At 44.5% G+C, this 22,209-nt stretch overlaps 2 protein-coding genes across 5 annotated transcripts in view; one reads left to right on the top strand and one right to left on the bottom strand.

The window, feature by feature from the left end:
• The first annotated feature begins 897 nt into the window (after positions 1 to 897).
• Positions 898 to 5,849, top strand: ctu2 (cytosolic thiouridylase subunit 2 homolog (S. pombe)). 2 transcript variants are annotated; one of them, XM_062471914.1, is made up of 15 exons: positions 898 to 1,275; positions 1,361 to 1,435; positions 1,523 to 1,601; positions 1,689 to 1,748; positions 1,888 to 1,948; positions 2,654 to 2,763; positions 2,907 to 3,187; positions 3,440 to 3,575; positions 4,067 to 4,198; positions 4,408 to 4,499; positions 4,604 to 4,704; positions 4,854 to 5,043; positions 5,123 to 5,186; positions 5,293 to 5,351; positions 5,610 to 5,849. In XM_062471914.1, exons 1-15 carry the CDS (start codon positions 1,217 to 1,219, stop codon positions 5,671 to 5,673), a joined length of 1,563 nt encoding a protein of 520 aa, XP_062327898.1. In that variant the 5' UTR covers positions 898 to 1,216; the 3' UTR covers positions 5,674 to 5,849. The 2 variants fall into 2 exon arrangements, with proteins under 2 accessions (XP_062327898.1, XP_062327899.1); XM_062471915.1 differs by lacking the exon at positions 1,888 to 1,948.
• Positions 5,850 to 6,242: 393 nt separating this feature from the next.
• The window catches only part of piezo1 (piezo type mechanosensitive ion channel component 1 (Er blood group)), a 64,055-nt gene continuing 48,088 nt past the window's right edge, over positions 6,243 to 22,209 (bottom strand). For 2 of the 3 annotated variants that reach the window (XM_062471877.1, XM_062471878.1), the window contains exons 22-50: positions 19,099 to 19,303; positions 18,920 to 19,024; positions 18,650 to 18,806; positions 18,220 to 18,463; positions 18,009 to 18,105; positions 17,699 to 17,864; positions 17,438 to 17,527; positions 17,118 to 17,269; positions 16,913 to 17,013; positions 16,673 to 16,799; positions 16,444 to 16,527; positions 16,063 to 16,235; positions 15,845 to 15,960; positions 15,178 to 15,345; positions 14,723 to 14,981; positions 14,233 to 14,421; positions 13,806 to 14,124; positions 13,601 to 13,712; positions 13,316 to 13,463; positions 12,557 to 12,771; positions 9,849 to 10,007; positions 9,592 to 9,739; positions 9,300 to 9,488; positions 9,096 to 9,188; positions 8,655 to 8,827; positions 8,443 to 8,565; positions 7,870 to 7,949; positions 7,526 to 7,721; positions 6,243 to 7,401 (exon numbers count right to left, since the gene is read on the bottom strand). In XM_062471877.1, coding sequence (XP_062327861.1) covers positions 7,134 to 7,401; positions 7,526 to 7,721; positions 7,870 to 7,949; positions 8,443 to 8,565; positions 8,655 to 8,827; positions 9,096 to 9,188; positions 9,300 to 9,488; positions 9,592 to 9,739; positions 9,849 to 10,007; positions 12,557 to 12,771; positions 13,316 to 13,463; positions 13,601 to 13,712; positions 13,806 to 14,124; positions 14,233 to 14,421; positions 14,723 to 14,981; positions 15,178 to 15,345; positions 15,845 to 15,960; positions 16,063 to 16,235; positions 16,444 to 16,527; positions 16,673 to 16,799; positions 16,913 to 17,013; positions 17,118 to 17,269; positions 17,438 to 17,527; positions 17,699 to 17,864; positions 18,009 to 18,105; positions 18,220 to 18,463; positions 18,650 to 18,806; positions 18,920 to 19,024; positions 19,099 to 19,303 — 4,656 coding nt within the window. In that variant the 3' untranslated portion in view covers positions 6,243 to 7,133. The remainder of the gene's footprint in view (positions 7,402 to 7,525; positions 7,722 to 7,869; positions 7,950 to 8,442; positions 8,566 to 8,654; positions 8,828 to 9,095; positions 9,189 to 9,299; positions 9,489 to 9,591; positions 9,740 to 9,848; positions 10,008 to 12,556; positions 12,772 to 13,315; positions 13,464 to 13,600; positions 13,713 to 13,805; positions 14,125 to 14,232; positions 14,422 to 14,722; positions 14,982 to 15,177; positions 15,346 to 15,844; positions 15,961 to 16,062; positions 16,236 to 16,443; positions 16,528 to 16,672; positions 16,800 to 16,912; positions 17,014 to 17,117; positions 17,270 to 17,437; positions 17,528 to 17,698; positions 17,865 to 18,008; positions 18,106 to 18,219; positions 18,464 to 18,649; positions 18,807 to 18,919; positions 19,025 to 19,098; positions 19,304 to 22,209) is intronic. The other variant, XM_062471879.1, reaches the window with a different exon arrangement.

The raw sequence follows: 22,209 nt of genomic DNA, 5'->3' as shown, positions 1-22,209 counted from the left end.
TAGGCTATAAAAACACACTAGGAACAATGACGACATCGGCAACCATGCATTATTAGTTTAATGTAATCTTTAAATTCAGGCTCGTCACATTAGTAACTTTGTTCTGAACAGAACTGGGTGTGCAGACACATACGAAAAGTTTCTCCTCCATCTTGAAATTGTCAAACCTAGAAATGTTTACCATGACGAACAGTTGCTACGTTACAAGAAACAAGAAACCAATCCGTTGGATTTTCTCAACTTTATGTAAATGAGGAGCGTGAAAACGCTAGCGTTGGCCAATCGGATTGGTTTCTTGTTTCTTGTAACGTAGCAACTGTTCGTCATGGTAAACATTTCTAGGTTTGACAATTTCAAGATGGAGGAGAAACTTTTCGTATGTGTCTGCACACCCAGTTCTGTTCAGAACAAAGTTACTAATGTGACGAGCCTGAATTTAAAGATTACATTAAACTAATAATGCATGGTTGCCGATGTCGTCATTGTTCCTAGTGTGTTTTTATAGCCTACTTTTAAATGTAGTCGTCACATTACGTGACTGTTCTGTGCCACTGCTAGCTCGCTAGCCCAGCCTACAAACGACTGGTTGAGTGACCGGTGGCGTAACATGTATTCTACTGTAATCTTGCACTAGTAAAATCTTGCACTTACATAAATGTTGTGTAAAAGTGGTATTTTGATCGATATTGTGAGTACATTAACCCAAATCTGCACGCTTGGCCATGACTACAACAGTGACCTTAGAGAACTACAACTCTGTATTAACTTGTCTAACACGCCCCCGAGCGTGGTGTACTGTGGGAAGGCAAGCGATGCAGAGCGTTAAAAAACGCTGCAGTGTGAACGCACACCCAGGCGTACGCCCAGCTGGTGCACTCGGCTCCAGGAGCGCGAACCGAATTACGTCATCAACATGCGCATCGCTGTCAACATTTTGCAGCAGACTGGCATTGCACATTTGTAGTCTAGGGAAATAGCTGGCATTCAAGCGTATCTCAAAACATAGCTGCAAAACATTGTGCGTATACGCTTCAGGTGGTATCTGTAAAAGGGCAGAGATTTAAAAATACTGATTGATGGCTAACAATGCTTGCTAGCTAGCTAATTATGGCGCACGTAGACTAGCTCTTTAAAAATGTATGTAAAAACAATTACTTTATCCAAGTTCTAATGATAGTTTTACCAAGTAGCATTCAAATCTGTAAGCAAATTGACCATGTGCCAGGTTGACGATAAAGAATTCAATGGACAACTGGAACATAGAGAAGCCCCTTGGTAAGCCGTCCAGTAGCATTTGCTAGCAGGCTCTGTATGATTAACCTTTTTTCATGTATCCAACACACTGTGTTTTTTCTCTCAGTCTCTCTAAAAAGTGTATGAAATGCAAACACTCCACAGCAGTATTGCTTATCAGAGCTGGAGATGCCTTTTGCAGGTACCTCAACCAGTTTATTTTCACTTCTAGACTCATCCAAGGGGTTTATTGAATATTTTTCGTAATGGTAATTCTCGTTGTTACCAGGGACTGTTTCAAGGAGTACTTTGTACACAAATTTCGGGCCATGCTGGGGAAAAATCGTACAATATTTCCTGGGGAGAAGGTAGAATGATTTTATCTGATGTGCTTTCCACAACTGTAGTGGTAACCATAATGCATGTCAAATCCGAGTTGTGACCGTCTGTTGTAGGTGCTCCTTGCTATATCTGGAGGGCCATCATCTTTTTCCATGTTGGCACAAGTTCAGGAGGTAGGTCAGTAAATCTCTGGGAACATGTGGACCTAATGTACATTAGATCCACATGTTCCCCAACTCAATCTTGGTTCTTATTGCTACAGTGTTCAAATTCTATAGTTTTTATGTCTATGAAATCGTATTTGTCTGTTAGGGCTTGAGTCGAGAAGCATCTAAGAAGTTGAGATTCTCTCCAGGGATTGTCTACATTGATGGTAATCAATAGTGCACTGTCAACATAATAATGCATTTAAATGTATGATTAAAAGTTTAGTACTTACCCCACCAATGGGTAGTAGTGCAGCTTGTTCATTAATTAATGTATCCAACATTGCCTTATTTCCTGAAACTAAACACTAAAACCTTTTTTGGGGGGAGTTGGTTAAATTGGTCCTGGCTTTGATTCTGACAAGTCTATCAATACATTTTGAAAATGTATTGATAAATCAATTGAAGATGATTGCTCTCCATTGTTTCTATTTTTAACCACCTAGCTATAATTATTAACCCTTGTGCTGCCTTCGGGTCACATGACCCAAAGGTTCATAATGAACCATCATTGTGTTTACCCAATTTTACCCAATACAAAAACAAATTAAAATAATTTTCTTTTAACCTTTGCAATGTGGGGGGTCTGAGACAGCCCAACGGTTAAAAGAAAATGCTTCACTTTGTTTTTGTATGCGGTAAAGTTGTCGCAATACGACGGTGGGTCACAATGACTGATGGGTCAGAATGACCCGAAGATAACACAAGGGTTAACACATTTGGGCATGTCAAAGTGTCACAGAGAATTGCATCTATCCTATGAATTGTAATGCGGTAAAGGTTGAAATTGGGGTGTTTAAAAGGATCCCCTGGTAAGTGACATGCCTGTGTGTGATCTTTATGCAATTTTGGTGTGGTGCTTCTTTTACCAGAGGGAGGAGCTACTGGCCAGAGTCTGGAAGAGAGGGCAAGCTTTGTATCCCCGCTGGAGGCTGTCTTCAAAGCTACTGGCTACCCCTACTACATAGTCCCATTAGAGCAGGTGAGCTTTTAATCAACACTGAAATTCAAAAAGTCCATATAACAGCATTCAGCAGCTATATGTTTGCAGCTATGATGACTATCAACATATCCATCGAGGAAGGAGCAGGAATGTTAAAACAATTGTGGCTTCCATTGCTTTAGGTTCTCAGTTTGCCCATGTCAGTCCTAGAGGTTGGGACACCGGCCACAGACAGGGCTGGGGGGAGCTACAAAGCTGGAGTGGACCAGTACATCCAAAACCAGCACCAGAGCCCAGGCCCTGCCCATCCCCAGGTTGACCTATCACATCTCAATTTAAAAGACGGCAAGATCAGGGACCCTGCCCTAGCCACACCTGACTCTGCCCAGAGCCAGGCACTGCAGAGGCTGTTTGCGTCCATTAAGACTCTGACAGCCAGAGAAGATATGCTGCAGACCCTCAGGTTACAGTATCAAATATAACGGCTAGCAGGATGTTGTATGAGTAGCTCATGCCAACACATTGCACATGCACAATGTAGTAAACGTTCTTCAAGGGTCTCTTGCGTTTAGAATAATTTTGTTTGCCTATACTCCACATGTAATGCATGTTTGTTGTATTGCTTTGGAAATATATCAAGCTTGTGCATATAACATACACATGACTGCTGGAAGTGCTGTTTAGTGTAAATAACGTGCTGTTTGTCTGTGCCCAGGCATCACCTGATCTTGTATGTAGCCAGGTCAGAAGGCTTCTCTAAGGTCATGCTGGGGGACAGCTGCACCCGTCTGGCTGTCAGGCTGCTCAGCAGCATCTCTCTGGGACGAGGTTCCGCCCTCGCCATGGACACTGTGAGGAGAGGGAGACATACACGTAGCTCTTAGTCTACAGTGTTTCCCCTAGGTTTACAGCTTGGGGGGGGGGGGGGGGGGGCGACCATGTAGAGACAGAAATGACACAAGTTGTGTAAATAAGATAAATAACATAAGGCCATTTAGTTTGTTTAATAAAAGAGCAAGCTACAGACCTGTTTTATAGGAAAGGTAACCTTAAATGACTTATTTTGTGATCGGGCGCTATATATATATATATATAAAATAAAACATTTTAAATTAATTTTTTCATTATTAACTTGACCTTCCAGGGGGGGGGGTGCCCCCCTAATATAATGGTAGGGGAAACACTGGTCTAGCACGTAGAGCTTTAACATCACTTGGCTCTGTGTTTACAAATCAAGTTGGCCTTTACAGAGACATACTGCAAATATATTGTGCTTGTATCATACGGTTTCTCTCTCTCTGTGTGTGTGTGTGTGTGTGTGTGTGCGCGCGTGCCTATTCAGGGATTCTCAGACACCCGCTATGGAGATGTGGTCCTTGTCAGGCCCATGAGAGACTACTCTTCTAAAGAGATTGCCTTCTACAACCGCATGTTTGGTGTCCCTACTGTTTTCATCCCTGCTCTTGACACCAAGGTGAGACGGAGGGGGGGGGACAGAAATTGATACAGAAATGGGAGAGACAAAGGCAGATGTTACCTCTTCTGGGTAATAAAACACTGGTAATCTCCACAGGCCTTCTGTGGGATAAGGTTGAGGGTGTGTCCGTATTGTAGATACAAAATGTGAAATCTTCATCATGAATCTGTCTTAACATGTGGAAAGTATTATTTGTACTTGTGCAGGTACCAGACAAGGCCAGCATCCAGCGACTAACGGAGAGCTTTGTTACCAAACTTCAGGCTGACTTCCCTGCCACCGTCAGCACCATCTACCGGTTAGTTTTGGCAGTGCACCTTAGTCGCTATACTTCCATCAGCATCATGATGAGAATGATGGATGATCTTAAATTGATACTGATACGTGCCTGTATGTTAACAGGACCGGTGAGAAGCTCCACACAGCCTGCCCCCATCAGACCTCCTGTGTGGACCACACTGCCAAATGCCTGTTATGTATGTGTGCCTTGGACACTACTGTGGGTGAGTCACATTTTCCACATTCTCCTAGAGAACCTGCTTACTTGGCCATGCCATAAATACACTATCTGAATGGATATTGTAGTGGCAGGCTAATACAGAGTGTAAAAATGGCTCACTGTCTTGGCATGGACTCTTCCCTCTCTCTGTAGAAGAGGCCTCAGCCTTCCAGGCCACTCTGATCTCAGAGCAGCTTTCTCAGAGGAAGGACCCAGGTCTGACCCCGTCACCTCCAGCCCCAGTCTCAGGGTCGTCTCCTGTATCACCAGGCCAGTGCTGCTCCTCGGCAGGCTCCCAGAGGGAGGGCTGTGGCTCTGGGGAAGTCTGCTGCTCCTCCTCCAGGTCAGTATGTCTCACAGAGCTGACTACTCTGACATCTCTTTGACCCCAGCACTCTGCTAATCAGATGTTGCTTTTTCAGGTTGCCAGATGTGGATGTGAAGAGCCTGTTGTGTTACAGCTGTAGGCTGACCGTCAAAGACATGGTACGTGGAAGCAGAGAACCTCAATGCTGTCGTCTGTCAGCCTGTTGCTGTCAAAAGATTTATGTTTTGAAAAAAATTGACAGTGGTCAGTTTCTTGGTACTCTAGATGTCTGTAGACACTCTGCCACAATACATCCTGTCAGAGGCTGAGAGGAGGAAGAGAAGGTAAGGTCCTGTTACAACAGATGGACTCTGCTCATATAGATCACTATGGTTTGCCTATTGTAACATTATTGTTCAATTTATACATAAACCCTTGCTAAAACCAGTAATTGACAACATAAGTTCTTACACTGTTGGACTACATAATTATTGTCCAAGTCACTCGACTGGGACCCGATGTAATGTCGCTTATTTTGCGACATTACCCATAACTTTGTTTTCCCATTAAACCCCACCTGTTTGTGTTTGATCTCTGTATAGGTCTAAGATGAAGGAGGAAATCAGCGAGTTTCTGCTGGAAAAAAATGAGGAAGATCTGTCCTGATGTTAACCTCCTGCCTACTTACTATCATGCTACCGTTATTGTTTTTAGGTCTTGTGTTCATTCTGTCTCATTTGAAGGTTTTGCTCCATGGGGCTGAAATGGCTGGGTGATATCAGTATTTTAACTGCCTTCAAAATAATAAAGCTGCTTTCAATAAATGAGTGACTGTTCAATAATCATCTGGTATGATCCAGTGCATCCTACTCAGTATTGCAGGAATAAGAACAGTCATTTATTTGTACAAATAAACAATCTTTTCATTGGTTTAGTAGTAGAATCACATTGTGTTGGAAACAAATGTAGGTAATTTTTTTACATGGTGCATGACAGTGAGTCTACATGGTCACAGGAACATACCATAGCCCATATGTAGGACACAAGTGAACCTCTAACAATATATTTGACTTTACTGTAGTCTTTGTGACACTTACGTTTGTGCATAGAAATGTGTAGTCTTTGTGACACTTACGTTTGTGCATAGAAATGTGTAGTCTTTGTGACACTTACGTTTGTGCATAGAAATGTGTGCATTTGGTGGCAACATACAGCTGGACAAAAAAATTAAGGCACAATGACAACAGTCTTTAAGAATAGTATAGTGTCACAATTGTACAATACATTCTAGCAGTGTTTTCCTGACTTGAATCTAGGTTGAATCTATGATGGTCACTCCATTTCATATATTCAACCTATACTTGAAGATATTACATGAAGGTATTCCAGTATATAGGTGTGGTAGGGATTGTCATAATTGTAAGACATTCAGTATGAATCCAGCTCTTAGCCGAACAGTTCCTGTACTTAACATAACAGAAATGTAAATTCAACTAACTCCACAAAAGTGTTTTCAAGTCGTGTCAGTCTTAAGCCCTCCTCATTTGCAATTCAATTTGTAAACAATTTTCAGTAAAACGTAAAGCTCTAGCTGAATATGTACTATAATATAGCGTTAGACACTGCTTGGTGCTTTTAGTCTATTTTAAGCATCTGTCATCTTTAGTCAGACCTGTTGATATCCAACACATTGGGATCTTGGTTCACAGAGTGTGAGCAGTAGGATTTCTTCAGAGGGAATTGTGTTTGACTCAATGCTGGTGGACACAGTCCAGTTCAATAGCAGAAGGTAATGTTTCTAACTAATTTCATTTTCTAGAAGGCATGGTTCAGACAACATAGCCATTGCATTTAAAGTCAACTGTCTACAAGTCAGCCATAACAGACTGTACGGAGGCCCAACAGACAGTTAAACAGTATCAAAACTGTATTACTATGACCTTAACACCCCTACATTTGCACTTGGCCACCAAGAGAGGAGGTAGCTCACAGTGGGGTTACCAGAGCCAGAAAAGACAGCTGTCGGTTTGCGCAACTGTCAGTTCTACAGGGAGGTCCAGTGCTGTGGAAGACCGAGCCCCAGATAGAGGTGCACTGGCTCAGCTTCCTAGCAGCCAAACAGAGGGCTAGTGTCGGTCCCGGTCTCTTTGGTTGTCTCTTGTCCATTTGATCATGGTCTCTGGTGAGCGGTAGAGGAAGATGAGTTTGGAGTAGAGCTCCTCCTCCAGCTCCAGCTCTCCAGTCTCCCGGACCAGGAAGATGTCTGTGCAGAGCTTCAGGATGCGGTCCACGCAGGGCAGCTCCTCAAACATGATCGAGTGTGAGATTTCACTGAAGAACCCACGCACAAACTTCCCAATCACCAGCACCACTGATACGTACAGACCCATGATTCTGCAAGCAGGAGATTCAGGAGTGAACTACAGCACATTCTCAGATGGAAAAGTATCAGAACTAACCTCTTTACCCTAAACGTTCCATTTAACAGCTTGGATATTCTTAAGAATAGAATCCTTACCCATATCCTGCAAGGAAGCCCAGACTAGGTGGGCTGACTTTGTCATTGAAGATGATCATAGGCAGGACACCACAGTTATCTGAGGTGGGGAGGCAGTCAGCAATGCTGATGTCCCACCACTCCTGATTCCCACTGCCGTTCAGGGACCGGTCGCTCTTCAGAGACAGTGTCACGTCCTGGAAGCTCTCCTCGTCAGCTGGTGGAAATTGTAAACAAACAAATGTGTGATTTATATCCATAAAAAATATATATATTTCTGACGATTACATTTCCAACACATAACTCTAATCACATCAGTCATAGATGCATGTCCTTCTCCTCCACCCTCTCCCCATCATCCTTACCCTCATACAGCTGGCTAACAGGCTTGGCTTCAGCTCCGTTGGGGGCTCGGATGTAGTTGGGGAACATGTGAGGCACACGTCTAGGATAATACAAAATACAGTATATCAGGATTATACGCCCCCAAAAACCCACCTATAGCTAGTGGAGCCTGGATGAAATGAGAATGCAGATTTCTAATCTCCATGTGGGGGTTTTAGTTTTTTTAAATTCCAGAACAAAACCATTATTTTTTAGTTTTTCTCTTCATCTCTTTACTTTTTCAAATTATATTCTTTCCATCCATACATCGCTTGTCACTCCTTTATGAAAATAATTCTTGCAATCATTCTATAACTATTCTTATGAAAATATCTCATCCATTCTTACATTTTTCTCTTCACTCTTTCTATGCTTCTGTCACTCTTTTCAAAATTATTCTCTGCATCCTTTTTATAAATGTACAGTCTTGAAAATTTGATATTGAATTTCTTTCCTTAATTCTTGTATCGCTTTTTATTATTCTGTCTTGCCTTAACAGACCACACGCCACAGGTATATACAGACACATGCCAAATATTAAAAGTCAAACCTACACTGGGTCTGTGCGGTTCCCTACAAGCAGAGAGGCCAGGTCTGCTCTGACTGGGTTGCCAGGCGTAAAGTCAATGGAGTGTTTATCAAAAGTGTGCTCCACTGTGCCACCTTTGCCCAAGTCCCTAAGACACACAAACACAGATGTTTAAGGATAAAATCTTAAAAGTCCAAGTTCGCTCACCCCTGCCTCCACACACACACACACACACACCTTTGGAAGGTCCAGGCCAGCCTCAAGGTCATGTCTACAGGGCTGGCCAGCAGCTCCTTGATGACCTCCTGTCTGCTGGGCGGGCTGATCCTCCACACAGAACCTGAGCTGCCCTCAATCTTGGCTGTTACTATGTCCTCATAGCTGTATAGGGTGATGAACTGCATAGCCACCTGCAGGGCCCACATAAACAGTAGGAGAATTATCAACAACATAACCATGTACATCCAGTAACTGGTTGGTTGGACAGCAACCAAGAAAACCAAGGAGCTAGTCACAAAGCTAAAGTAACCTGTGGAGCTAGCAGAGAGACTATCAAGGCGACAACTAAATACTGTGTTAGCTAGGACAACCAGAATAACAGCTATTGACAGGTTGATTCCAGCACACAACACTAGAAGCAAATTCTAAAGGAAGGTTTGGGTTAAAAGGTTTACATACAGCGTTGTCTCCAAAAACAGTGGTGAGGGTGTCGTAATTCTTCTCTGTGAAGGGCTGGATGGACTGCTGTTGGACACTCATGGTGAACAAAGGCTACACAGGGACAAGAGACATTCAGAACCAGAATTTGTCATTGGGGCAGTTGTTATTAATTAAGATTGGATCTTGTGAGAATGCCATCCAAGGGGGAGGGTATGATCTTACCTCATACCCTCCCAGTTTGACAGTGACTGTAACGTCCACAGGATGGTTAACCACGCCCACAACTGATCTGACTAATGAGATGAAGAGGAGCGGAAACCAGATGATGCAAATGAGGAAGAAAATGATGAGCCCGCCCATCCCATACTTGACAATCTTCTTCTTCTTCTGGCCTTTAGGCTGGGGGTATTTCTGAGGGGACAGGGGGAGCAGCTATTCAAACCACTGAGGTATTATCATGTATCATCAAGTAGCATAACTGGTTCCTACAGCACTGATAACAAGTGTATGTCACCTTCTCTGTCTCTCGGCTGCACTTAATGATGAAGATGTTAGCATAAATGTCCTCCACACACATCCAGTTGGAGAGGGACAGAGTGGTATCGGTCCAGACCCAGTCCATCACAGCACGCAACTCCACCAAAAATGGAACCAACCGGAATCTTAGAACATTCAGAAAAACATTCAAAAATCAGTCATACACTTGTTTCTATGGTTACCCACCAGTCAGACTACATGGAGAGAGCTGAATAGACACGGGGACAGACTCACCCTTGGAAGAGGAAGAGGTTGAGGTGATTGTACTTCTTGGTAAGGAAGTTGCCTAAGATACAGGTGGGGTACCCACAGCGGATCTGATAGGCTGAGAGGCCAAAGTAAATACACTTGACAAAGTACCAGAGCTGGGCCACCGAGTTTTGACTAAACATCCTGGAAGAGAGAGAGAAGAAACTCATACCTGGAACATATGTTACAATCTGATCACTTTTCTATAAAGCTGGACCAGCTACAGGATGATGTGTCAAGGGCAATTTATCATACATATTTGGTAAATGCATGGAGAACCGAAGTTAGAAGAGCGCGGAAACAGGCTCATTAGGACGCTCTACTCCATCGACATAGACTCACAGTAAAGTCGCCAGAACTGGTCATAGAAAAACACTTGTGATTGTAATGTATGGAAAACCTTTAGGGGACTGTGGTGGAAATTTAGAATACAGTTATAATGTATGTGTTTTATATATAAGGAATGTGTTTTAAGAGAAGTTTAAAGTTGGTTAAGAAGCTTGATACAATGAATGTTGATTCAACTCCATTTGGTAGAGATGCCATTTGCAGTTTATGACAACTGGGGAGGATGAGACAGTTGGTCTGGAGACAATGTGGATTCAATTGTATTGTTATTGTGATCTGAGGGAGTAGTTTAAGATAGATGAACTGATCAAGCTGCTCTGACCCTTCCTGTTGCATGGGTGGTGTTAATTAAATACTTGTTTGAAGATGTCCACACAAAGGACAGTTGACCATTTGACTGGTGAACTCCTGTGGCTTTTGTATCTACTGGTTTGGGGAGAGATGCCACATCAAAGAACTGTGGGACACTTGGTATGGAGTCAAACTGTCACTGAGCAGTGCTGACCATTCACAGAGACCGCTATATTGATTGATTGACCATCAGAAGAACCCTTTGATCTAAAGTTTATATAAGGTAGCATTTATGGATGTTCGCTATCACTCTTGCAAACGATCTGTGGCTAGCACCTCCTTCGTTATGACTGAACACAAAGTACTTTGTTAATTCTTAATTTGTACAAGCTAAATAAATTATATTGAAACCGCCATCTCTTGACTATTCAAATCTACACAGTGCCACTAGAATTCTTCTATGTCAGGACAGTAAGACAAGCAAGTTCAGTTATTATTTAACAGAGGCAGCAGCTACTGCAGTAGCTGGTTTAACGTTAAGACAAAACAATTATGCTATCAAGTTACTACAGAAGTGATTTAGCCATTAGGATTTAGTTACAAAAGTCGACAAGAACAATTTGCTAAACCCTATCCATACTACTGACATCAGGGCAATCAGACAGCTACATGACAAATGTTAAATTCACATACACAGTTTGGCCTCAATGGAGTGGTGTCGGACAGTAGACAAATGGATATCGAGGAACTGTAATGAAATCAAGCAAGTTCAGATACTCCTCGTCCCTTTGTGATTCGCTTGGTTTGGTGTGTCAAGTTTAGACTCTGGGTTACTTTTATTCAGTCTCGTTCTGCCAAATGTATTTGCTCAGTTGATAATGCTCTTGTAAGTGTTTATTTCCCCTTGCTGTGTTGGCTGGGAGACACCCTGCCCCCACCACTCCTATGCTAAAGACTAGCTAAAGTCAAAAATCTAAACTCTATGCTTTTTCCTTTGGGAATAGGCAGCATAATCCAAATGGGATTCTAGAGCTTTGAGCAAAACATCCTTGCATGCTCTCTGCTAAACAAAACTTTTTGAATTATAGGTTAAAAAAAAGTCACAAAGATGTAATGCATTCCGGTTTCCAAGGCACTTGGAGAAGAAGTTCTGGATAATAAAAGTAAGACAGTTAACTAAACAAATTGTAAATACCTGTCTAATCTAGGCTTAGATGTTTTGTCCAGGATGGACAGAAGGATGTGTGGATGTATTCATTAATACACTCTGGTGTTCTATTGTTATAACATATTCCACAGACAGTAAGGATTCAAAGAAAAACATAAGTCTAAACGCAAAGAGGCAGCCAGTAAAAGACTGAAGGCCATAGGAGAAAAGATCACACTGGGCAACAGATTTCAACACCACTGCCTGGACCGTTGTAGATTTCGCAGGGCCTCTGTTCTGTGAGCAAACTACTAAACTTTGTTTACATGTGCCATTCACATGGATTAAGTGACTGACATAAACACGTCAGTTTAACAATGTCCAACTTTCTGTTGGCATAATGACATTTTGTGGAGAGGAATTTGTCACATTATATACTCTGACACTGCTAAGACATTTAAAAAGCTGAATTTGAGCTTAAAATCGTTGAGGAGTTGAAACAAAATACCTTACATACAAAATACCTTGTTTCTTCACAGAGAAAACAATAACCTGGAAGTTTATAGTGGAGAGAGCTGGATGACAGAGAACATAATTTTTAAATGGAGCTGAGATCAGCTCACTGTTCTTCAAGGACAAAGAAAACACCAACTGAATTCAAAACAGGAGATATGTATTTGTGAATGAAGATAAACTTCCCAAACATCTGTGAAAAATAGGCAGATTACACAGTTTATCTGGACAAAGATGGGAAGGTCCAATCTTCTATATTTGGAATTGGTCATCAACACAAATCTATATTTAATCATGTATCTGATGTTTGTGTATTTTTGTATTGTATTGTAAAAGTATTTTTCCCCAGTACTACCCAGTCACAGTCCAATGGTTGACCTTCGCCCTTTCCTACCTCTCAGTGACTGCAGGGAGGATGAAGAACATCCAGAGGTGGATGCCCAACACCAGGAAGATCTGGAAGATCAGCTTCCCCAAGACGGTCTTCCTCAGATAGAGAGCTCGATCAATGATCATGGTGCTGAACTGGATCAACAGCATTACCAGGAAGGCTTCAGGAACCTGGTCCTCAGACAGGGTGGAAGCGATGTCTGCTGCTGCCGAGTGTTTCTGAAAAGGGATTTTGGTGGAAATGTGTCTATGAAAAAGGCAGTTAATTTAGAGTTGTCTTTCTTGGGTTGTATTAGCTTGCAAGCTAGGAACATACAATCATTAGCAAAGATGCTTCTAAACCAATGTGAATTGAGCCTTTCTCTTTGTTGTCTTTTCAATGCTCTGCCCGTGTCTAGACAAATTAGTGCTGTGTCCATATACAAGGTCATGAGGGTCCCCCTCCAGTCAGGTACCATGGACACACAGAGCTATGGTTGTCTCCCTCCAGGTGCATGCTAGATTAAGGACTGCTCAACAATAAGGCACACACAGTACACTCTGTTTCAACAACAAGCACTGTATTTTCCACTGCACACAGTAAAGCATTGGGGTTTTCCAATACAGGGATGAAGACAGACACAGATGGACGGTTAATAGAAGATATACAAAATACAAGATGGCTGAAGTTTTGTGGCAGCCCTAGGAGAGAATACCAGAGATGTTAGTGCACAGGGTGTGGCTGTCCACCTGAGGTCCCAGAGCTGTATAAAATGTCTCTCACCCCAAAGGCCCAGAAGCCGAAGACGATGATGATGAAGTCGATGACATCGGTGAGGAACATGAGAGCGTAGACGTCAGTAGCAGCTTGGTACTCTGCATGCAGGATGTCAGAGAAGAAGCCCTGAACTGGCTTATACACACTGCGAGCGCTGCAGGGGAGAGACATTGCTAAATCATACTCAGCTAAAATGAGTCGAAATCACATTCCAAATTGTATTCCATTAGACATTTCAAGTGAAGCATCTGTAATACTGTACAAGAGAACAATTTACTCTAATGAACATACCCAGTAATGAGGAAGTGTCTGATCTTTTCTCCTATGGCCTTCAGTCTTTTACTGGCTGCCTCTTTGCGTTTAGACTTCTGTTTTTTCTTTGAATCCTTACTGTCTGTGGAATCTGTTATAACAATAGAACACCAGAGTGTATTAATTAATACATCCACCCATCCACACATCCTTCCGTCCATCCATCCTTCCATGGTCTGCTGACCTTTGCTTGGTTGTCTCTTCTTGTGGAAGCGCATTAAACTGCTCCTCTTCCGAGGGCCCTGCTCAGACTGGCTGGGACTGGGAGGGGCAGGTGGCTCCTGGGTGGGGACAGAGCTGGTGCCGGGCTCGGGCTCGGGTCCTGGGTCTGAGTCATTTCTCTGGGTCTGGTCAAGCTGTTTTGCCTCAATGTCAGTGAGGCTAGGTCCAGAGATGGGACAGACCTCCTCTCTCTCTCCCTCCTTCCTACTGCTCTTCGCCTGTTCTCCCTCATTATTGCTCTTGTCCTCCAAGGGACCCTCATGGTCCCATAGGCCATAGCGCTGAGAAACAGAAACACACACACAAATTGTGTCCGACAAATGTACCTTTATTGTGTAATTGTGTGTGGGAGGTGTGGCCTACACTGTCACTGCTGTGGTCAGTCTTACCTGCAGCAGTGACCTGTGGAAGAAGAGAGCCAGCAGCTGCAGAAGGTCATATCTGATGTAGTTGTCCGTCTTCTCCAGGCCCAGGATGCGGGGAGGGAAGAAGGGCTTGTCCTCGTTCAGGGTCATCTCATACACACTGTTCCAGGGGAAGAAGCCGAACTGGAACAAGTACTTCACCACCACCATCACCTGGGTTACAGATGAGGACCATACCAGAACACATCAGATCAAAGCAAACATGCTAATGCATAATTAGTTTATGTCTGGGCAGCGGACAAAGCAAATGCTGTTTTACAGAAGTGGAGTGAAGCCAAACCCAGTAAGTTTCCTCCTTGTAGTCAGTTAAAACAGAGCTACATATGACTCGCATCTCTGTCACAGTCGGTCTTTCTCTCTCTCCTACTGCCTCCCTGACCCAGCCCTTGTCCACACCTCTCCTTAGTATCCAGAGAGTAGATGGTAAACAACCACATACGAAACCACAGCCTACCTCCGTATACACAATGGCTGTCATCCAGAACTTCTTGCTGGGCCGGGGAACAGCCAGCATGGCCCAGAGGAACACCAGGATGGGCAGCACCAGGGAGATAACTGAAGCCGTCACCACATTGTTAAGGACAATGATGAAGTAACAGACCAGCTCAGAGTTTCCGGCCAGCAGGTTGTAGAGAGCAAAGAGCAGCTTGAGGAGGCGGTTCTGAGAGGAGTAGAAATCCCTGCTCTGTTCCAGCTCTTCGATGAAGAAGGCCCTGGAGGAGGAGAGGAGGATAGATCTGTTGTGTTTGACTGTAGCATTTGAAGATCTATAGCATTTGTTCTCCAGAGAAAAGTCTGAGATCTATGGTATGCTGCTACTACCGAATACCTGTGTATTCTAAATTCAAGTAAATACCAACCAGGGAATCTAGCCAGTCAGTCTGCCAGCCAAACAGTCAGTATCAGTACCTGTCAGAGAGTAGCTCTGAGGCAGTTCTAGAGTGTCGGTAGCGACTGCGGTTCTGAGGTTCCTGGTCTAGCTCCATGGTGGTGGGTTCAGAACCCAGCGTGGTGCCGCTGTAAGGAGTGGTTCGGCCCAGTTCGCCAGGCTCGCCAGGAAACTCCAGCTCATACCCACTGACAGGCAGGCATAACAAACACAAGCAGGTGTGAGAGCATGATAAATGTGTTTAGATTATAGTTTCATTATCATTCTGCCTTAAAGAGTTAGCCTTAGCCTTAGCCCGTCCCTCAATATTCATTTTGGTGTCCCAAAAATCCTGAAAGTGATACATTAAAAATCGTACATAACCCCTCCCTGTGTTATAACACGGTACCTCAAAAAATCACAAACACCTCTTACATTTCTTCAAAGGTTTTCAGCCACTAGTGGCAAGAAAAACATGGACCAAATAATACAAATAAATACTTGAGCAAATATTTGTTGGAAGTCATGTGGGTATTAACCATAGCGGTTACACTAAAAACGTTTTGGTCTTTAGTTACCCTTTCAAAAAGAGATTTTTTTTTTTTTACATGCTAATTTGGTCAATTAAAAAAACACGTAATAACACCAATATCCTCCCTCCACATCATAGTCATCATCACAATCATCACCCCACCCTGACTGACTGACCAGGTTGTGCTGGTGTAGATAATGTTGTCAGTGTCTCCGTCGTCCAGACAGGTATCCAGGGTGGGGCTCTCGCTGCCTTGGGACAGCTGATCATCCACAGGCTCTCTCACAGGACACTGGAACATGAGGGTGGGCTACAGTCACACATTATGTCTGGCCCCAGTGTGTATGTGTGTGTGTGCCAGGGCTGGTGGTGTGTGTTCCCTTACTGCCCTTACCTGGCTGATCTTGTGGATGAGCAGGTACCGTTCGTTGCAAAGCACGGTGGAGGTATCTACGTACTGCTTGGTCAGCAGGTTGAGCCACTGGGTCATCCCATCCACCATGGCCAGAACCACCGCCAGCAGAAACCTCAGAACATCCAGCAGTCGCTGTACCATGTCCCCCCTTCCTGCTCACAGTAGAACAGCATTACACCATCACACCTTCCAAGCTCAACAACTGAGAGTGACAATCAGGCATTATACAGTACCTCATCCAGACCTCTATTACAGCTGTAGACATTGAGGTTCAACGTTCTACACTGTCAGAACATTTATGCCAAGAATACAAATGGAGTCTGATGGTGAAGGTAGGACAGGGTCTGCAGTGATACCTACCGGATTCCTCAGGTTCCTGCTCCTCGTTGACTTCTAGGTCTTCATGTAAAACACCTTCCTCAAACACCTCATTGTCCCCTCCGCCTGCAACAGACATACAACTACAAATGACACTCTGTGGGTGTGAGTAACAGTGTGATACCTGTGAGTGTATCTCTGTGCTTGTGTGTGTGTTTGTAACCATACGTGTGCAAGTACACTTTTGCGTGTCGCTGAGCGTGTCACTGACCTAAAGGTGATCCAGCCTGCCGCATGGCCAGTCTCCCCTCTCTCTCTCTCCTCTTCAGCTCCCTCTGTCTCTGCTGTCGGTCCTTCAGTGCCGACTTCACACTGGTCACCCACGCTTGGTAGGCCAGCTGTGTGTGTGACAGAAAGATTGGAGATTAGATGACAGGCATCTTTGTGGCGCTAGGCCAAGTAACACACATTCATATGACGAGAAAACATGAGTCCCAACATGAGTCCCAACCTGACAGGCCGTCTGTTTCTGAGGCTTCTGGTCCTCTGACTGGAGCTCCTCTTCCTCCTCGCTGTCCGACTCAAACAGGTAGTACTCCCCAGAATGCAACACTGCAAACGGAATGGTTACACATCATCAGCATGTTTAGGAAGTGTAAAAGGAAAAAGAGAGCGAGGGAGAAACACGTTCACGAGGTATGCCAGAACTCTCAAACCTGTAGCGTGGTCCAGCCAGGGCCGGTGCCATTTCTTTGTCTGTTTCGATCTCTTCTTCTCCTTCTGGGGCTCGCCTGACTGTTCCTCCTGGATGGCTGACACTCGGCGGCCATCTTTGTACTTTTGCTGTTTGGAGCGAATCCGTTCCATTCTAAGAAGATATGATCACATTCTGGTTTAGGCTTGGCCAGTAAACAAGCCCATAGCTTCATTTGTCAGTAGATCAGTCAGTTAATCACATTAGATTTCCGGTCCGACTCATAAGTCATACATAACATGTCAGAATCTACAACTTTGAAAGGCTGGGTCATATACTTACGATCTCTTCAGCTGTGAAAGGGACTTTTTCTCAATCTGTTGGTGGAACTTCATGTTTTTGATCATGCTGGCTCTAAACAATTCAAACCCCCTAGAAATAGTACATTCGACAGTGATTAGGAAAACAGTGTTACTGAGCTCATTTCAAGGGGTCGGTGGGGGCAGTTCTGTTACTGTCCAGTAAAGTAAGGGGCTCCGGGAGAGCTCTGTCTTCTAGTATGGAATGTTCTGTAAGTGTCCTTCAGGAGGCACTGTGGCTCACCGGGAGGCTTGCTGGGCTGAGGCCTGCAAGTCGGCAGTCACATGGAGGAAGTAAAAACTGAGGAAGACCCTTCTCTGGAGAAGCAGGAACAGGAAACAGATGCTGTCCCAAATGATGCCCGCCTCTTCCACCGGCAGAGTACATGTCTTGTCGCTGACCGACTTAGCTGTTGGAAACACAAATGTGACAAACACACACACACACACAAATAATAAATGCATCCCTTCTACTTTTCTATATATATTTAGGTTATTTTAGCTGAAAAGACACATTTTCCTTTAGGGAATTCGAAGGAATATCTAGTACTCACGATCGTAGTATCCCTTGACAGTGCAGACCAGGCTAAAGAGCTGGATCACCCAGCAGAAGCCCTTTTGCATTTCCACCACAAAAACACATGCCAGGATCTGACAACAAACAGAACGACAATGAGAAAACTGTACTCAAGTCTTTACTGCCAACTCTTCCAATGCAAAATGCTAGGTGGTAGCAGCTGGCGTGTCCTTGTGAGTATCACTCACAGACAGCATGTTCTTGGAGACGATGACAGCCACGTTGTAGATGATGAGGCAGTCCCAGAGGACCAGGCGTGTGCGGGATGGTTTGATGAGAAGCTTGGTGCCAAAGAGCAGGAAGAAGAAGCAAGCCATCAGGTAGCCCAGGCCAAACACACTGATCCTGGTGGCCCCTGTAACAAACACCACAGACAGCACAAACCAGAAGAGATGGCGGAACACCAGGACCTTGGCCATGTCCAGGTAGCACCTTGGGATGGGGGAGTAGGGGGAGAAGGGGGGGGGTGTAAAACAGTGTGGTGGTTATTTAAATTAAATGATGGATGCTTACATATTATTTTAATACATATTCTTATAAGACCCCTAAATTAAAAAGTTAATTTGTTTTAGAGAAGTAAAAAATAATTTGTCTGAATTTCCTGCTGTCTGTCCGTACCTGCAGTTGATGAAGTTAGGTGCAGGGTTGAAAGGCCGTCCATCCATGGGATTGGGGTTGTCTGTGTTCTCACCAGCCAGGACCATCCATTCCTCCTTCTTCTCATTCTCAAAAACCTTCCACTGCTGCGATGCACACATCAACAGGGCAAAGTCCGCTACATGGGACAACACACACAACAATACACAGGACTTACATTATCGTAGCAGGGATATTATAAACACTTAACTCTTCTCTTGGTAACTGTGTTACCAAGAGAAGCTGACTGACCTATGAGGTTTTTAGAGTTGGGGATGGTGTAGAAGTCCGGGAGGAAAATCCACTTGATGAGGGCTGAGTTGACCATGACTTGGCTGTTCCAACGCCATGGGTAGTCTGCATGAAGATAGTCACATCAACACACATCTACTTTCAAATACTTCAGGTGCACTTGATTTGACGTCACATACCTATGCAGAGTGCAGGCGGGATGCCCACGCACAGAACATACTGGTAGATCATGAAGATGGACAGGAAGAGGCAGTACTTGGGCCAGATCTGAGCTATTGCTGCCCGCCGCCGTCGCACCATGATCGCAACCAGCCAGCAACCGTGGATAATCACAAGGAAGTTCATTCGCTGCCCAATCACATTCACCGTCATCAGGAAGCAGATCTGACAATGACATATAGATATGAAATAAGAAAAGAACGAGTGAATGACTTAACCCTTGTGCTGTTCATGACTGATACCAATAGTCTGGATGAGCTCACAGAGGCTGTGACATCATATATCAGCTTCTGTGAGGTCTGCTCTATACCAACACGCACCCGGGTGGGTTACAACAACGACAAACCCTGGTTTACAGCTAAACTCAGAAGGTTGAGGTCAGAGAAAGAGGCCGTGTTTAGGAGTGGGGACAAGGACAGATTCAAGGAGTCGAAGAACAGGTTTAGCAAGGTGGTGAGAGAGGCTAAACGACTGTACTCGGAGAGACTAGAACACCAATTCTCTGCAAACGACTTTGCTTCTGTCTGGATAGGGCTCAGGCAGATTACCAACTTCAAGCCCAGAGCCCCCCACTCCACTAACGACTCCCGCCTGGCCAACGACCTGAATGAGTTCTACTGCAGATTTGAAAGACAATTGGACAGTCCTGAACTACCCCTTCCCACCCATGAGGCCTCCCCCCTCCCCCTCTCTACAGTGACGACTCTCTCCATTCAGGAGAGAGAAGTGAACAAACTGTTCAAGAGACAGAACCCCCGCAAAGCAGCTGGGCCAGACTATGTCTCTCCAGCCACCCTCAAGAACTGCGCTGACCAGCTGTCTCCGGTGTATACCTACATCTTTAACACCTCCCTTGAGATGTGCCAGCCTGTCTTAAATCCTCCACCATCATCCCAGTGCCCAAAAAGCCAAGGCCAACAGGACATAATGACTACAGACCCGTTGCCCTGACCTCTGTGGTAATGAAGTCTTTCGAGCGCCTGGTGCTGGCACACCTTAAATCCATCACAGACCCTCTACTGGACCCCCTGCAGTTTGCCTACAGAGCCAACAGGTCTGTGGACGATGCAGTTAACATGGCCCTCCACTTCACCCTACAGCACCTGGACTCCCCAGCATCCTACGCCAGGATCCTGTTTGTGGACTTCAGCTCTGCCTTCAATACCATCATCCCCGCCCTGCTTCAGGACAAGCTCTCCAAGCTGAACGTGCCTGATTCCACCTGCAGGTGGATCACAGACTTCCTGTCTGACAGGAAGCAGTGCGTTAAGCTGGGAACACAAGTCTCTGACTCCCGGTCCATCAGCACCGGATCACCTCAGGGCTGCGTCCTTTCTCCTCTGCTCTTCGCCCTGTACACCAACAGCTGAACCTCCATTCATCCGTCCGTCAAACTCCTGAAGTTGCGGACGACACCACCCTCATTGGGCTCATCTATGGTGGAGACAAGTCTGATTATAGGTGGGAAGCTGACAACCTGGTGACCTGGTGCAGCCAGAACAACCTAGAGCTCAATCCTTTCAAGACAGTGGAGATGGTTGTGGAAGAATACAGCCCCACTCATCCCCATCACCCTGGGTGACTCCCCAGTCAACACTGTGGAGTCCTTCCGCTTCCTGGGCACTATCCTCTCCCAGGACCTCAAGTGGGAACCGAACATCAGCTCCCTCACCAAGAAAGCACAACAGAGGATGTACTTCCTACGGCAGCTGAAGAAATTCAACCTGCCAAAGACAATGATGGTGCACTTCTACACAGCCATCATTGAGTCACTCCTCACCTCCTCCATCACCATCTGGTACGCTGCTGCCACTGCCAAGGACAAGAGCAGGCTGCAGTGTATCATCCACACTGCTGAGAAAGTGATTGGCTGCAATCTGCCTACCCTCGAGGACCTGCACACCTCGAGGACTCTGAGGCGAGCAAGGAAGATTGTGGCCGACTCCTCCCACCCTGGACACTCCCTGTTCCAGTCACTCCCCTCCGGCAGAAGGCTGCGGTTTCTTCCCTTCCGCTGTTGGTCTCTTCAACAAGGCCAAGGGTTCACACTGACTTTATGACTTAATGTCCTAAAAACACATTGCTTTTTGCACTGCATCACACAATTGTATCTTGTACCATTTGTATTTTTTGTAAATTTTTGTATTTTTATATTGTAAATTACCGCAACTGATATTTTATTTTCTATTCTATTGTATATTTAACTTTAATTCTAATTCCACTTAGTATTGCTATTTAGGATTCCTCCGTCAGGAGGAACCCTATTGTAATTGTTGGTATTATTATTAGGGTTCCTCCAGCAGGAGGAAACCTATTGTTTTTGTTAGTTTTATTATTATTATTAGGGTTCCTCCTAGGTTTCCTCCTGCCGGAGGAACCCTAATAATAATAACAATAAAACTAACAAAAACAATAGGTTTCCTTAGACGCAGACGATTCGACTGAACCCTACGGCACTGTCGTCCCGAAGGTTTTTCCATCATTTGTATTTTAAGAAATGCCAACTTTTTTAAACTCCTCCTAGGCCGTTGCTCCGATTTTCATGAAAATTGTAAGAGATCATCGTCAGACCATGCAGACAAAAAGTTATCAAAATGGCATCGATAAGTCAAACCGTTCACGAGTTACGTGCAAACGATTTTGACAAAGAGCACGCCATAGCGGACGTGAGGCCTTGTCTCTGCGACGGTTTACCGTATGGAGACGAAACTTGGAAATGTCATCGCGAGCATGTCATCTAATCATCTTCCTACCACAATCACCATGATATGTCAAAATATTACTGAAATACAGCTGTTTATACTTGGGTCAAATCCTTTTTTTTATAAAGTAACCGAACACAACATTTCCCAGCAGCGAGAATCGCTCACTGGGATAAGACGTGCTCGTTTGAAACACAAGGTCGTAGGATCGATTCCACCCACAGTCGTCAAGCATGTCCTGATACAGGATTATCTGTTTAGCGAAGCTAGGTACGCCACAGTAGCTGTCTGGCAGTATAATCTTGAAAAAATGGTAACGATAACGTTTCATTGTCAGGGGATTTATAGTCAAGAAGCAGCGGATTCATT

This window comes from Osmerus eperlanus, chromosome 10, assembly GCF_963692335.1.
Source record: "Osmerus eperlanus chromosome 10, fOsmEpe2.1, whole genome shotgun sequence".
NCBI lineage: Eukaryota > Metazoa > Chordata > Actinopteri > Osmeriformes > Osmeridae > Osmerus > Osmerus eperlanus.
The sequence above is the reverse complement of the archived record's forward strand: the minus strand, read 5'-3'. Positions and strand labels throughout refer to the sequence as shown.

Coding starts and splice junctions, on each gene's coding strand:
- ctu2 (XM_062471914.1), top strand. CDS start 1,217: ATGTGCCAGGTTGACGATAAAGAATTCAATGGACAACTGGAACATAGA. Junction 1,276..1,360: donor GAACATAGAGAAGCCCCTTG/GTAAGCCGTCCA, acceptor TTTTTCTCTCAG/TCTCTCTAAAAAGTGTATGA. Junction 4,500..4,603: donor ACCGTCAGCACCATCTACCG/GTTAGTTTTGGC, acceptor GTATGTTAACAG/GACCGGTGAGAAGCTCCACA.